Genomic DNA, 13956 nt, shown 5'->3' with positions numbered 1-13956 from the left:
CAGGCAAAAAAATAGCCAGAATCTAAAAGAAAGCAGAAAAAATGGAAGAGGAAAAGCTGTGTGGTAGGCCTGTCTTATTCTCTTAGAAGTCCTTCCCTCTTCCAAGCTTTTTTATTAAGGATAAGAAAGCACTGGTTATCAGACCATAAGGTGATTTTTTTCCTTACATTGTCCTGCTGGCAAAACTGGGAGAGTTTCTGGGAACAGAAAGTAAGATTTTTTTTTGTTGAAATAAGATCAACAGCATGCTATTTCAACAAGAGCATTTCATGCTTAAAATCAAGACAGCTTGTGTAAAGTGATCATAATAAGCAGTTTTCTAGTTACTGAAGACTATACCAAGTGTTTTCCAGCTAAAGGATTATATTGAGTATTTTTTCTATCTATCCAGCTATCAAATTTCTCCTCTTTTATGTAATATTTCCTTTTTCTTAAGAAGCGCATCTCATGACCATTTTTTATATAGGAAAAGTGGATGAAGTTCTAATATTCTATAATTGCTTCCTGCTGAGCAACGTCAGAGAAGTTTTTTATTTTAATCTGAAAGATGCTCTGCATATAAACTCACAGTTACAATTTAAGCAACAGTAAGATAAATATATGGCAAGCAAAATAAAAGGCATACTAATGTTACTTTTTACTTTATAGATAAATCCATTAACCACTTAGAAAATGAGTTGTTTATTATAATTTTAACATGATTAGTGTTATTTTGCATGCAATTTTATTTTGAAGAGATATCGTCATATTTACTTGGTGTATACACGCAACACATTAATTAATGCACAAGTTTTTTTCCTGAGGTGCATTGAGTATTAAGCTTTCGATACTATATATGCTGTCCCCTCATAAGAACAGTTCTAAATGTTAATTGTGTCTTTGAAGGTTTTAAACATATCACTCTGGAAGTAATTACTCTGGGAAGTATGTTCTTGTGTACTTGTAGTAGCACAGCATTCTTTGTCCTCTGGAAAACAGTACTGTGAGCTCCATTGTTCCATCAGTTTGTCTTACGGTGCCTTTTGGTACTAGGCAGTAGAGGTGTTAAGGTGGCAATGTCCATTGTAGAGCTAAAGTGATTGAGTCTTTTCCAGGTATACCTAAAAGGTGTCTTTAGTAACAAGGGGTTTTTTAATAGCAACATGTTCCCATCTACTTCTGGAGCATGTCCATGTGATAATGACTGACACCATTATAGCTTTAGTGACCACAGAAATGGGTCTAGACAATAAGTCAGATGGTGATATATCATGCATAGTACTAAAAATCTGGTTTAAACATATACATACTTAAGTTAAAACAGATCTAATTTCTTCCAAACATTTTTACTAGGGTTATGTTAGTTAATGGGTAGTACATAACTTATATAATTGCCTTGTTCCTTTTAAAAGTCTTTTTGTTGAAGATGAAGCTTTGACCTGTAGCTGATAACAAGCACTTTCAGAGAAGTATCAGAGTAAAATAGTGTAACTGACAAGAAAATTTGATTGTTTCTGGGACGTCTTTAAAATGACTAAAACCATAGAAACCATAGCTAGCAGCACTATCTTGTCATGTAATATTTTGCAAATTAGTAACCAATAGGTTAGAAAATCTCTTTTAATTTTTATAACATTGTCTAAACATTTTCTTATGCAACTTATGCAACTTACAACATATCAAATGAGCTTAACTATTTTTATCACTTCATTTTTTTTAAAGTGAAAGAACAAATCCTTTATAACTGTTTTGAATAAGAAGATGTCCTTAAGGGTTTAACCTTGAGAAAGCTAAATGTTCAAAGTTGTAGCTTTGAAGCAAGACTTTTATTTTTTACTTAACTACAGCTAATGAAAAGACTTAGCTCCTTTATATGAAAATAATTGATATACTTAAACATCAAAAGACATGATAAAATCAACATAAAATACAAGAAGTTATTCTGATAAAACAGATACATTTTGCCTTTGACACTGACTATTTAGAGAAATATTTTATACCTTCAACAAAACTAAATTTTAGCTTAGTATTATCATACTATTTGATACTGAGTCTTTTAAGAAATATATAGATAGACCCATCAAATCTTTCCAAATTTGGTTGTCATTTCCTTTTCTGTGAACTTCCTTTGAATTTCTATATTATTCAGGTTTGTTTTACATTTTCTTTCTTTTTTTTCCCCCTCAGGTAAAGGCTTTATTTCAGGGAAAAACAGAGCCTCCTTGGCAGGGTTTTGAGAGAAAGAGAGAAAGGGTATCCCAAGGTGGTGGGGGGTAGGATTTTATGGCTTTTGGGTCTTGGAGTTGGGGGCAAGGGTTAGGCAGATCTCTTCACTAGCGTTTAGAAAATAGGGGCTCAAGTTAGGAGTTGGCAGCTTTCCATTAGTAAAGTTTAAAATTTAATCACTGCCTTAGGCATGCCTTTTATATTTACATGTTTAAGTTACTGAAATTATTCTGGAAACTCTTTTCAAGCAACATCTTATACAATTACCATTAAGATCAAACTTGTCATAATAATGCTATATACTTAAAACACTTTAGTCCATGCATTTTGAAACAGTAATGTACAATCTTTTTTCAAGGATTAATGGAGCAAGTAGGTATTATAAGAAATGATTTTAGTGGTGAAGTGAAATAGGAGAGAAATGAAGATTGTTACCCCTTCGAATGAAACTACGATTTAATCTTTGAATGTATTTTGTCTTTACAGTTTTGTTAAATATTTAGGAACATATTAGCTTTATGCATATATCCACTACTATAGGACACTGAATGAAGGTGAAGCCAGGAATAAGCTTCACAATATTGTATAACAGTTATTAAATCATAGTATTTGAGAAGGATTCCTAATCATTTAATTTGCCACCCTGTGGCTGCTCCTCTAGCCCACCCTGTTTTATGTATCATAAGGCAACCTCATCAGCCAGTGTGGGACATATTAGGAAGGACATATTAGAAAATGAACATTTTCTTCTTGGTTACAAGGAGAAGTTTTCTCAATTTACCCTATTTAATTAATTACCTGGTAGAGTATTTCCTCATAACTGTAGTTATATTTATTGGCTAAATAGCATTGCTAAAGGGTCTTTGTGCCAGTTGGAAAATTTTGCTTTTGTCAATTATTTGTCAATTATTTTTTGGAGTATCAGTTATTTCTGGATGTTCTCCCAGGGATTCCAGGTTTTTGAATCTCAATACATTTTTTTAATGCTAAAATAGCTCTAACCTTTGACTGGATCTTTTTTCAGCCTCTTAAACTTAAAACTAACATGCTAGACAAAGCTAATTTTATCTAATTTCTCTGGCAGGCCTGCTATTAAACCAAAGGTAGAAGTTCCCATATATCTTTATAATTGTAACTTTTCCTTTAACTTGCTAATTTCTCCATCTTTCTTTAGACAGTTTACTATAACTATCCATACTGCACATAATTACCAGCTGATTGCAGCATCTGGTTATCTTTATTAAATTTCATAATCTTTTGTTCTTGTAATACATTTTTAATTGAATAATAACCTGAAAGTCAGGAGTCCCATTCTCTGGCCACTCTGCCCTATTATGTAATTTGTATTGTGGCCATACAGGTTGTGATAATGTACTAACAATTTCTTCTTTAAATGAACTTCTCCAAATTTAAACCAATCATTAAGAATAGTTCTGATGGGAAATGTAGCCAGAACACTTTGAGAGTTTCCCAATTGCTATGCAATACCAACAGAAATCACAAAGACAGAACTTCGGAGTAGGAACCCATAAGCACAACTGGTTTCCCACACCACCCTACACTGCACAAACTGTGCAAAATGAAGAGTCATTTCTGGAGTCACAGACAGTGGGGCTCAAATCCGCCAAGTAAGTCTGCATGCACAATCCCTGAATCTACTCAATAGTCTTTTCACACAATAGGATAATTTAACAAATGAAAGCAAAGTGAGCATAATAAACAAAAGACCAGTTCAAAATGAGAAGGATAGTTTGGACTTTCATAACTCAAAGAAACAAAGAAATGGCAAAGAACCAGAAGAAAGCAAAAGGTAAAAAATAGAAGAGTAAAAGATGTCCTTTTATTCTTATAAGTCATCCCCTCTTTCAGCCTGTCCTTTTATCTTATAAGTCATCCCCTCTTTCAGGCTTAATTTTGAAGGATAAGAAGGAACTGTTTATCAGGCTGTGTGGGGATATTCCTTGCATTGCCCCACTGGCAATACTGGGAGTATTTCTGGAAACTGAGGGTAAGATTTTTGTTGTTGCTGCTATTAAATCAACAGCAATCTATTTCAACAAGAGCTTTTTAATGTTTAAAATAACTCAAAGCTGCTTGAGCAAAGTGATCATAATAAGCACTTTTCTAGCTACTGAAGACTACACTAAGAATTTTACAGCTAAAGGTTTATATTGAGTATTTTTTCTGTCTATCCAGCCACCACTATCTTAAAATGCAAAATTCACAAAACTCAGCTTGATTTCTATGGTCTGAACAATTTCTACCCCCTTTTATATTTTTAAAATTAACAATCAGTGTTTAAAATTTGTTCCAGCCAAATTCATCCCTTTATTACTCTGCTCACATGAAGTTCAAATCCTGAGTCGAATTCTTTGCCAAGCCTATGTCTCCTACTTGCTGTGACTGTTCCATTTCCTTTACCCAAAACAAATTCTACTCCTCTGTTAAAGTTTATCTCTGGACCAGCATCTTCCAAGAGCACTCAAATCTACTTTCTACAAACCATTTCCTCTTATGAAATCTCGTAGTATCTTGTTTATAATTGTTTGTTATTTGCAAAAGGACCGTTTCATTGATAATACCATGTTACTCAAATTGAAAGTAAACTTCTAATAGGCAAAGATATATCTCTTAAATGTTTTTCTTAGTATCATCAGCATGCAGTCCTATTTTTGAACATAGTAGGCATCAAATAAACATATCTTGAATAAACTATTGCCTTTACTGTTCTATTAATCTTTTATTCTCCCTATTTTTCATCTCTTAACTAGCACAAAATACATTTCAGACATATATTAAACACAAAGCAATATAATACACACACCATTGTATACTTAAAAATAATAAATATCTATTTCAAAGGCTACACCCCTAAATTATTTAGTTAGGATATGTCAAAGTCCCCAGCAAGATAACCCTGTTCTGGGTGGGCCACGGTGGCTCAGCAGGCAAGAATGGTCACCTGCCATGACTAGAGGACCCGGGTTCGGTTCCCAGTGCCTGCCCATGTTAAAAAAAAAAAAAAAACCTATTCTTTAAAATGTCCTGCAATCTACTTCCAAGGGTTTTTCTGGTGGCAAATAGTAGTCACAGATATTTAAAAATATTTATTTATAAACGTATGTATATGTGTATATGCATATATAAGTATATTTAGGAACATATCGTCCGATACAATTATCATGTCCCTATTTATAATAACTCAAAACAGATCCATGAATTCATTTTCCCTTAGGAAAATAGAATACTTCAGGTCAAGATTTATTGCATCCTACAATTTAAACTATATATGTGAATATGTATGTAACTTAATCAATTCTCTAACATTCTTAAGAAAATAGAAGTTTCTAGACAAAGACAATAAGAACATATGTATACAGATACAAATATGCAAACATAAATGGCGTGACTCAGTAACACCTATGTATCTAAGTTTATGAGTATTTCAGAAAGACTTTATATCTTCAGTCCTAAATGAACTGGATAATTGAACAAATTTAAGAAGCTGAGAATGAGAAAAAAATTCCCAAAACATAGGTAAGCCACCTTTTTTGTTTTTTTTCCTGCATTTCTCCTTCCAGAAGGTACATTCTTCAAAATTAAGACAGCTGTGTAAATACAGTTTATCTCAAATAGAACTCCCTTCTGAAATAATGGGTCAAGTTAACATGACTTTCAGAAATAAAATCATTTCATTAAAGGCAGGTATGAACGGTAGGTGAATTATTGCTTAGTCAGGGTTGGGAATGTTACATAAGCAATTGAAATAAGAAAATTTCATGTTTCCTCTATATGGATAATTTGTAGTTTATGCTGATGGACCACAGAAAGGATGTGATCTCTATAAGTTCCTTATCTCTGTGAAAATTATGTCCTTTCACCCTTCTAATTAGTTTCACAAGACAATAACCTGGAACTTTAACATGAACTTCCCAGACGTAGGGGATTCTGAACACAAATATTTGAAAACAAGATGAGGTTTGGGGTGAAAATGTTTATTTTTGGAGCCATCAAACAGTGAAGTTTTTTAACAACAGCAGGAAATGATATCAGGTCCGGAAAGGGAGCTTGGGAACCATCTATTCCAATAGAGCAATTATTATCAAGCATAAGTGTGACCAAGAATAAAGCTTTCATGGGGAAATCGTATGGAAAGAATTACTTCTGAACACTTCCATCATCAATCTAATAGACTTCCAACACTTCAATTCACATGTTACAATAAATATTGGAAAAGTGAAAATAAATTTCTTACCCTCAGCAATATATATTTAAAAGGATAAGTTTTCATAGTAGGTTCTGTTTCAAGAAGCCTACAAGAGAACATTAGTAGCAACAATTTTTTTATTTGATCAGCATTTTACAGATTTTTCCAAAGTTTCCCTAGTCAAATAAGTTTGAGAAACTGTGTCTATACTCTTTATAGAAATTCACAGATTACATTGATATGGTTAAGGATATGCAAGTTTTCATTAGATTCCTCCAGAATATCCCCAAATAATTTGTTGAACATTTGTTAACATCTTGTTCAAATAAGTTAGTGGAAGAAACTTGAAGAAACCCTGTCATAGAAATATGCATTTAAGATTAAGAAGGAAAATTGTGGGCAACGGTGCTGCCATGCCAGAGACCCAGGTTCATTTCCTGGTGCCTGTCCATGCAAAAAAAAAAAATAGAAGGAAAATTGGATATCATTAGCAAGTGTAAATCTCTAGGTATGAAAATAAAAAGAACAAAAAAAAAGAAATTTCAGAAGAGGTGAGTGGGTCAAATTAAGGTGTGCATAAGAAATGCTTCTTTCACATATAACTTTGAGTGGATCCTGAAACTGGACCCAGTACAGTATATGTCACAATGTAAAAAATGAGATGAAAGTAGACATTGTATACAAATATGGGGAAACTGGTGTACAGGCATTGGTGGATATAAAATAAAAACCTGATTATATGCAGCTAAAATTAATGATCCTTCTTGAAAATTAGTTGTCAGATGGATTTAGAAACAACTCAAAATGCATAAATATGGTCCTTTTACTAAATATAAGAAATATTTTGCTATTTTTAATGTTCAAAAAAGGGGTAAATTATGTGTGGAAGATAGTGAATAGGTATATTTAATAGATTAAGATAATTAGAATCACAATCGAAAGAGCAGAGTGTAGACTTATCCAGTTCAATAAGGGATCAGATCCTATGAATTCCTGCAACCTGAACACCAGAATACTTTCATTTTTGCTTAAATACAGCAAACCACCCAACATAACCACTATTTTTACCTACAGTTTTCTTTTGCCTGATTTTAAATTTTATCTCAGTGAAATCACACTACATGTACTGTTACGTATTGTCTTCTCACTCTTAAATTCTAACATTTGTACATTTTAAAATTTTTCTACATGCCTCAAAATGTTCTCTATAAATAGTGATTTTTTTTCTTTTCAATCTATTTGTCTTCTTTTAGTCATTGCTGTCTTCTCTGTTTTTTTTAACTTAGAGAATTTGGATCTCTAGTACAATGTGAAATAGAAGTAATAGAAGTAATGACTAATTTTTTTTTTTTTTTTTTTTTTTTGCCTAGAGTGACACTATAACACATCCATTTCTGCAACAATTTCAGTTTACTTTTCTTCAGCTAAAGTTTATTTCCCAATATATCCCACTGGTTACACAAGGTGGAGACACAGAAGGAATAAGGCCCTTCTAAAACCTTCAAGGTCTTTTATATATTCTTACAAAAACTCTTACAAACTGCAAACTCTCAGTGTCTTTAAATATTTTACATATAGCAATTCAGCTTGGTGTGAAAACGTGGCAACTAGAAAACATAAAAGCACTCTTGGAAGTTAAGCCATGATTGTCCATGATTTAGTAAAAGATCACTAAATACATAAATTAACAATTTGGCAAATTAAGTTGAAGTAAGCCAGAATATAAATTAATAGAAAATAGGAATTATGACAGAAAAATTAAGAGATACTGAGAACTGAAAAATCGTATTTTTCAACTTTAAATCATGCATTAAAATTCATAAAATAAAAATTGTAAAATGGAAAGCCACTTGTAAAATTCCAGTATATCCTCTGAACTCCAAGGATAAAAAAGAAACCCTAAAATTCCAGAAAGAGAAAGCAGATTGCCTAAAAATAAGGGAAATCATACTGGCACTGGATTTCTATTTTGAAAAACTATGAAAAAAAAAAAAGAATGAACCTCTGTAACTTTGCATTGAAAAAAATAAATGAACATAGACACTATATATATATAGCATAAAAAGATTAACCAAATTCACAAATGCAAAAGAGATTAAGTAAAAAGTAGAGCTCAAGGCCAGACTATTGAATAGTAAAAAGATAAGGTTTTGTAAATGACAAAATGTGCTATCTACTAAAATAATATTATAAATTATAAAACTTTATTAATAAAAATTAGAACAGAAACATGAAAATGAAGCTATTAGAAATATACAAGTAATATGATACATGAACAATCACGTGGTATGGTAACACACTTCCCTAAGAAAATAAAGATTAAAGGATAGTTGAGAGGGGAATATGAGTATATTCTGTATATATCACATACATATTTACACCCATAAATATGCCTGCATATACATGCATATACATTTAGATATCCAGTGACTGGATAACAATTCTGAAAAATCACCATACATATGCTTTGTAAAAAACAGGCATATGAAATTAAAACACTGAAAACAATAAGAGAAGCAGAATAGAATATGCAGGAACTAATATATTTACTAGGTATATCTCTAGAAATGATACATTGCTGGAAAAAATTATCAATTTAAATACAAATACAGGTGCCTGAAATGATCAAATGTGGTAAATCCTGTATTGCTAATCAATGAAGAAATGATAAATTATTCAATACAGTAAATAACAATTCACTAGCAATTTTGGTAATATTTTCTCTCACTCATCAATTTAACTAAAATATACCTAAGGAAATTAAATATGTAAAGAATTCATTGCAAAGTATAAACCTTAATAAGGGAATAGGGAGAAAACACAGATGAATACTTGTATAAACCTTGTTTTAGAAAGCCTTTATGCAACTAATTAGAGCAAGAATGATGTGTAATTTTTCACCTAGCAGATTATAAAAAAAATATTATCACTGAATTTGACTGGGCAGGGGAACTTTGTGCATGGATTGAAAAATATATGGGTTATTTCTCAACTCCTTTAAATATGAAAATGCTATATCTCTGGCTTACACATAATCCATAAGTAAATACGTAGTAATGTGGGCACACATCTAATTATAAAACTATTAATTGATAGTGTTTAGAATTTATAGTCAAATTACAAACAAAAATAATGACCAATAATATGGAATGATTCAAATAATGTGGTACATCCTCATAATGATGCACTATTCAATCACCAGTGTTATGGTTAATGCTTATTGAAATGGAAAAATGTCTGTCATTGTTAATGAAAATATTTGTTTATAAAACAGAAACCAGGTTCATTCACTCAACTATAAAGCTAACTCCTGACTGGAGATACAACAAATGTCCAGTTGAGAAATGCTTTTGTTCCTGCTTTTTTGTGAGAAAACTCTGCTCTGGACACTATACAACTCCATATTAATTAGCAACTTAGAGATACAGATCTCCAAGTTCATAAGGGAATCTGTATCCTCTGTAGCTCTCACTTTCAATGTGTCTCTCTCCAGAGAATATTGCTGAAGAAATATTTATGTCAGCCTTGCTCTTGGGTGCTGGGCAGTGACAATGACTTCAGGAAAGAAACTGTTATGTTAAACTCACGTCACTGTTTTTCTTCTTCACTACACATTGGGAAAGGTAAAAGGGAGAAGGGGGTTGATTTATAACATTGGAGTCACCTATCTTATTTTCTCATCTCACCACATCTTCTTCCCTCTTGCGTTGGTGCCAGTTATACTGGGTCAACATTGACTGGCTCAGCTCCTTTCTTCCATGGCTCACTTTGTCTCTCCTCAGACCTCATTTCAGGAATTCTGTCTGACATTCATGAACCTACCTCAGATGAAATTGTTACTATTTGTAGAGTGGAAGAATTAAAAAAAACTCTGTGAGAGAGAAAATTCTTGATGTTTTTATCAAAAGGAAAAGGATATTCCTCTAGGGATTTCTCTTCCAAACAACACTTGATGGCTGTTGTTCAAATTTCAGATTTTGTAAAATGTTAGGTAGGGCAAAAAATGTCCTTTAAATCTTTGCTGGATTAAAATTTTATACACTCATTTCAAACCCCAAACTCCAATCTTTGATCACTGTCCTCAGATCTGTTAAGCTGTCACTCTCAAACTTGAACCATGGAAAAAGGGTGATGCATCCACATCTCACTTTATCTTACTAAGTTTGTTCTATTGGATGGAGAGAGTCATTACTATTCCACATGAACATAAAATATCAACCAAGGTATGGTTCGTAGTGGTAGGACCTCCTTGCATGATTCCTCATAATCCAGTACTTTAAAAATCATTTAGAATATTGCAAGGAAAGATATGGGGAGATTAATTATATTATTTGGCTTCATTGCTGATTCTAACATAAGTAGGACATATATCAGCTCTTACATTAATGTTATTTTACTTTGTATGATCTGAAAATTGGAAAATGTCATTTCTTGAGCTGTTTCCAAATCAGATCAAGTGAATTTAGAGATTAATTTTATTATTTGGCTTCATTGCCGATTCTAACATAAGTAGGACACATATCAGCTCTTACATTAATGTTATTTTACTTTGTATGATCTGAAAATCAGAAAATGTCATTTCTTGAGCTGTTTCCAAATCAGATCAAGTGAATTTGAAATTTAATAACAATTAGGAAATACCTAATTACAAGATTTCTGAATATGACAGTTAGGGAACATATAAATTTTTACTTAGGGAAATGTTCTATTCTGAAAATGAAGATGAATTTTATATATTTATTGGTATGGGCAGGCTCTGGGAAATGAATGAATTTTATAGTTTTAAAGCATGTAGATTGTGTTATTTTCTGGAGGTGATGGAAACCATTTGTAGTCTCCCATTTTATCTCAGAAGTAGAGTATTTGAATTAATTGAAACATGATTTTTTTTTAGGGGGTGTATGGTCCAGAAATCAAACCCGGGTCTCCCACACGGAAGGTGGGCATTCTAACCACTGAACCACCCGTGCACCCTGAACTACGATTTTAACTACTAAAGCAAATCCACAACAATTGAGGATAAATTCACATTTTACATTAAGCAACATTAGAAATAGGAAGCATGAGGGAATCTATATAGGCTGATTTTCAAGTTTCTGTAAAGAATTATTTATAAGCTAATAGAATCTGAACATTCAGCTCCTGAATTTAAAATTTTAAAATTTTATTCTTTCTATTTAAAGTACAACTTAATCCTTTTTTCATTATTCCTTATAAAAATATTTAGTCAGATACTATTATAGCTGCAGTTAAGTTAAAGGCAAAGGTGAAATATCATACAAAACAGTAAATAAAGAAGTATGGTGGAATATATAATGTCAGCTGTTTTTTTTTTCTCTACAGAAGAATGTAAAATGAGCTGATTCACATGTATTTTACTTTTCATGACTTTTCCAAATGCAGTCCTGGTCTTATTTATGAAGTTTTTGTAGGTGATTTTTATCGTATTTTTATGGAATATACTTTATTGCTATCTATCTCAGGAAATCTGTGCATGCCTGAGTTAGCTTACACATTCTTATGTAAATATACCAGAGATATCTCATTCACCAACTTAAAGAGATATAATATTATAATTGACAACAACTTGTTAATATTATACCATTTCACTTCACTCTGTGCTCCAACTGGCCCATGTTTGATCTCAGTCACTCTCAGATCAGATAATTTGTTGTCAGATACACAACCTACCTTATCTATAAGAAATATAACACACAAAGTATATTCAAATTATTTTCCTCACTCAGTAGTCATTTCTCTTCATATTTCTGTATACTATTATCTGTAACAAAGGACAATGATCACTCATAATATATTTAGTATTTCACAGTCTCCTTATTCATGTCCTATTGTTGTTCCCACTAAGAGTATTGTGCAGATGCTCATGCTCAGAGTTCTTGTACTTTTTTGGGGGGGATGGGGAGTACATGGTCCAGGAATCGAACCCAGGTCTCCCGCATGCAGGGCGAGCATTCTACCACTGAACCACCTGTGCACCCAGCTTCTCTTGCACTTGAAGTAGATTGTATTCAATAATATTTATCAGAAATTGTGGAATAGATAATGGTCTCAAGAAGAAGAGAGAAACTGGTTAAATGTTTATTGAGACAAAAATATTAATACAAAAGAATGGCTTCATTTAAGCTCAACTTTTTAAAAATAATGAATTGTTTTCCCTCATTTGTGAAAGCTACAAAAAAAAACTTCATCTAGAAGTTTACATCAAATATTAATGTACACTGCAAATAAATAAATATAGTTATATTTTTCTTAATTTAAGTCCTAATGCCCATTATTCTGTTTTATTATGACAGGCAAATGGAGAAAATCAATTTAACCTCTGGTGGAGATTTTGTTTTGCTGGGATTCTCAGATCAACCACAACTGGAGGTAATTCTTTTTGTCGTGGTCTTGATATCCTATCTTTTGACCCTCGTCGGCAACACAGCCATCATCCTGGTCTCCTGTCTGGACTCCAAACTCCACACACCTATGTATTTCTTCCTCACAAATCTCTCCTTTCTTGACCTTTGCTTCACTACCAGCATTGCCCCACAGCTATTGTGGAACCTGAAGGGACCAGCCAAGACCATCACATACACTGGCTGTGCCATACAACTCTATGTGTCCCTGTCGCTGGGTTCCACCGAATGTGTTCTCCTTACTATCATGGCATTTGACCGCTATGTGGCTGTGTGTAGACCTCTCAGTTACACCTCTATCATGCACCCATCATTCTGCAAGGGCTTAGCAGGAATAGCATGGCTCAGTGGTGTAGGAAACACTCTCATCCAGAGCACCATCACTCTTCGGCTTCCCCGATGTGGGCATCGCCATCTCTACCACTTCCTGTGTGAAGTGCCCGCCATGATAAAGCTGGCTTGCATTGACATCCATGCGAATGAAGTCCAGCTCTTTATGGCCACGTTAGTGCTGCTCCTTCTCCCAATGACCTTGATATTGATCTCCTATGGACTCATTGTTCAAGCAGTGGTAAAAATTAAGTCAGTCCAAGCTTGGCGCAAGGCCCTGGGGACCTGTGGCTCCCATCTATTAGTGGTGTCACTTTTCTTTGGGACCAGCTCAGCCATTTACATCCAACCAAAGCGATCCTATGGCCACAGCCAGGGCAAGTTCCTCACCCTCTTTTACACAGTTGTGACTCCCACCCTCAATCCTCTCATATATACTCTGAGGAACAAGGATGTGAAAGGAGCCCTGAAGAGATTGCTAAACAGAGAGTCAAATTTCTAAGGAAAAATCACTTATCAGTGTCTTTCTGTTCTGTTTACTTAAGAAACATTGTGTTAAATAACTACTCCCAAGAATATAATATGTGTCATTTACCTCTCTAAATTTATGTACATGAAATAAGGCTAAAATATTTTGATAAAAGAAAAAGGTTCAGATTCAACTTCTGTAGCTTATGGAACTTCTTCTGTGAGTGTTTGTATTTGGGTATAACAAAGCTTTCATGCTCCGTTTATGCCTACACATATGGTTACATAATTGAAACAGTGCCTACATTTGAACACAATAGAGAA

The 13956-nt window shown here is 33.2% G+C and overlaps 1 protein-coding gene across 1 annotated transcript; it reads left to right on the top strand.

Moving 5' to 3' along the window:
• The first annotated feature begins 12730 nt into the window (after positions 1-12730).
• LOC143683157 (olfactory receptor 2G3-like) lies at positions 12731-13666 on the top strand. The gene has a single exon (XM_077159389.1). The coding sequence runs from the start codon at positions 12731-12733 to the stop codon at positions 13664-13666; it is 936 nt and encodes a 311-aa protein (XP_077015504.1).
• The last annotated feature ends 290 nt before the right edge of the window (positions 13667-13956 follow it).

Source organism: Tamandua tetradactyla, chromosome 5 (genome assembly GCF_023851605.1).
Source record: "Tamandua tetradactyla isolate mTamTet1 chromosome 5, mTamTet1.pri, whole genome shotgun sequence".
In the NCBI taxonomy this organism is placed as follows: Eukaryota; Metazoa; Chordata; class Mammalia; order Pilosa; family Myrmecophagidae; genus Tamandua; species Tamandua tetradactyla.
The sequence above is the reverse complement of the archived record's forward strand: the minus strand, read 5'-3'. Positions and strand labels throughout refer to the sequence as shown.

Bases quoted from the DNA above. Each gene is read 5' to 3' on its own strand.
- LOC143683157 (XM_077159389.1), top strand. From the start codon at position 12,731: ATGGAGAAAATCAATTTAACCTCTGGTGGAGATTTTGTTTTGCTGGGA.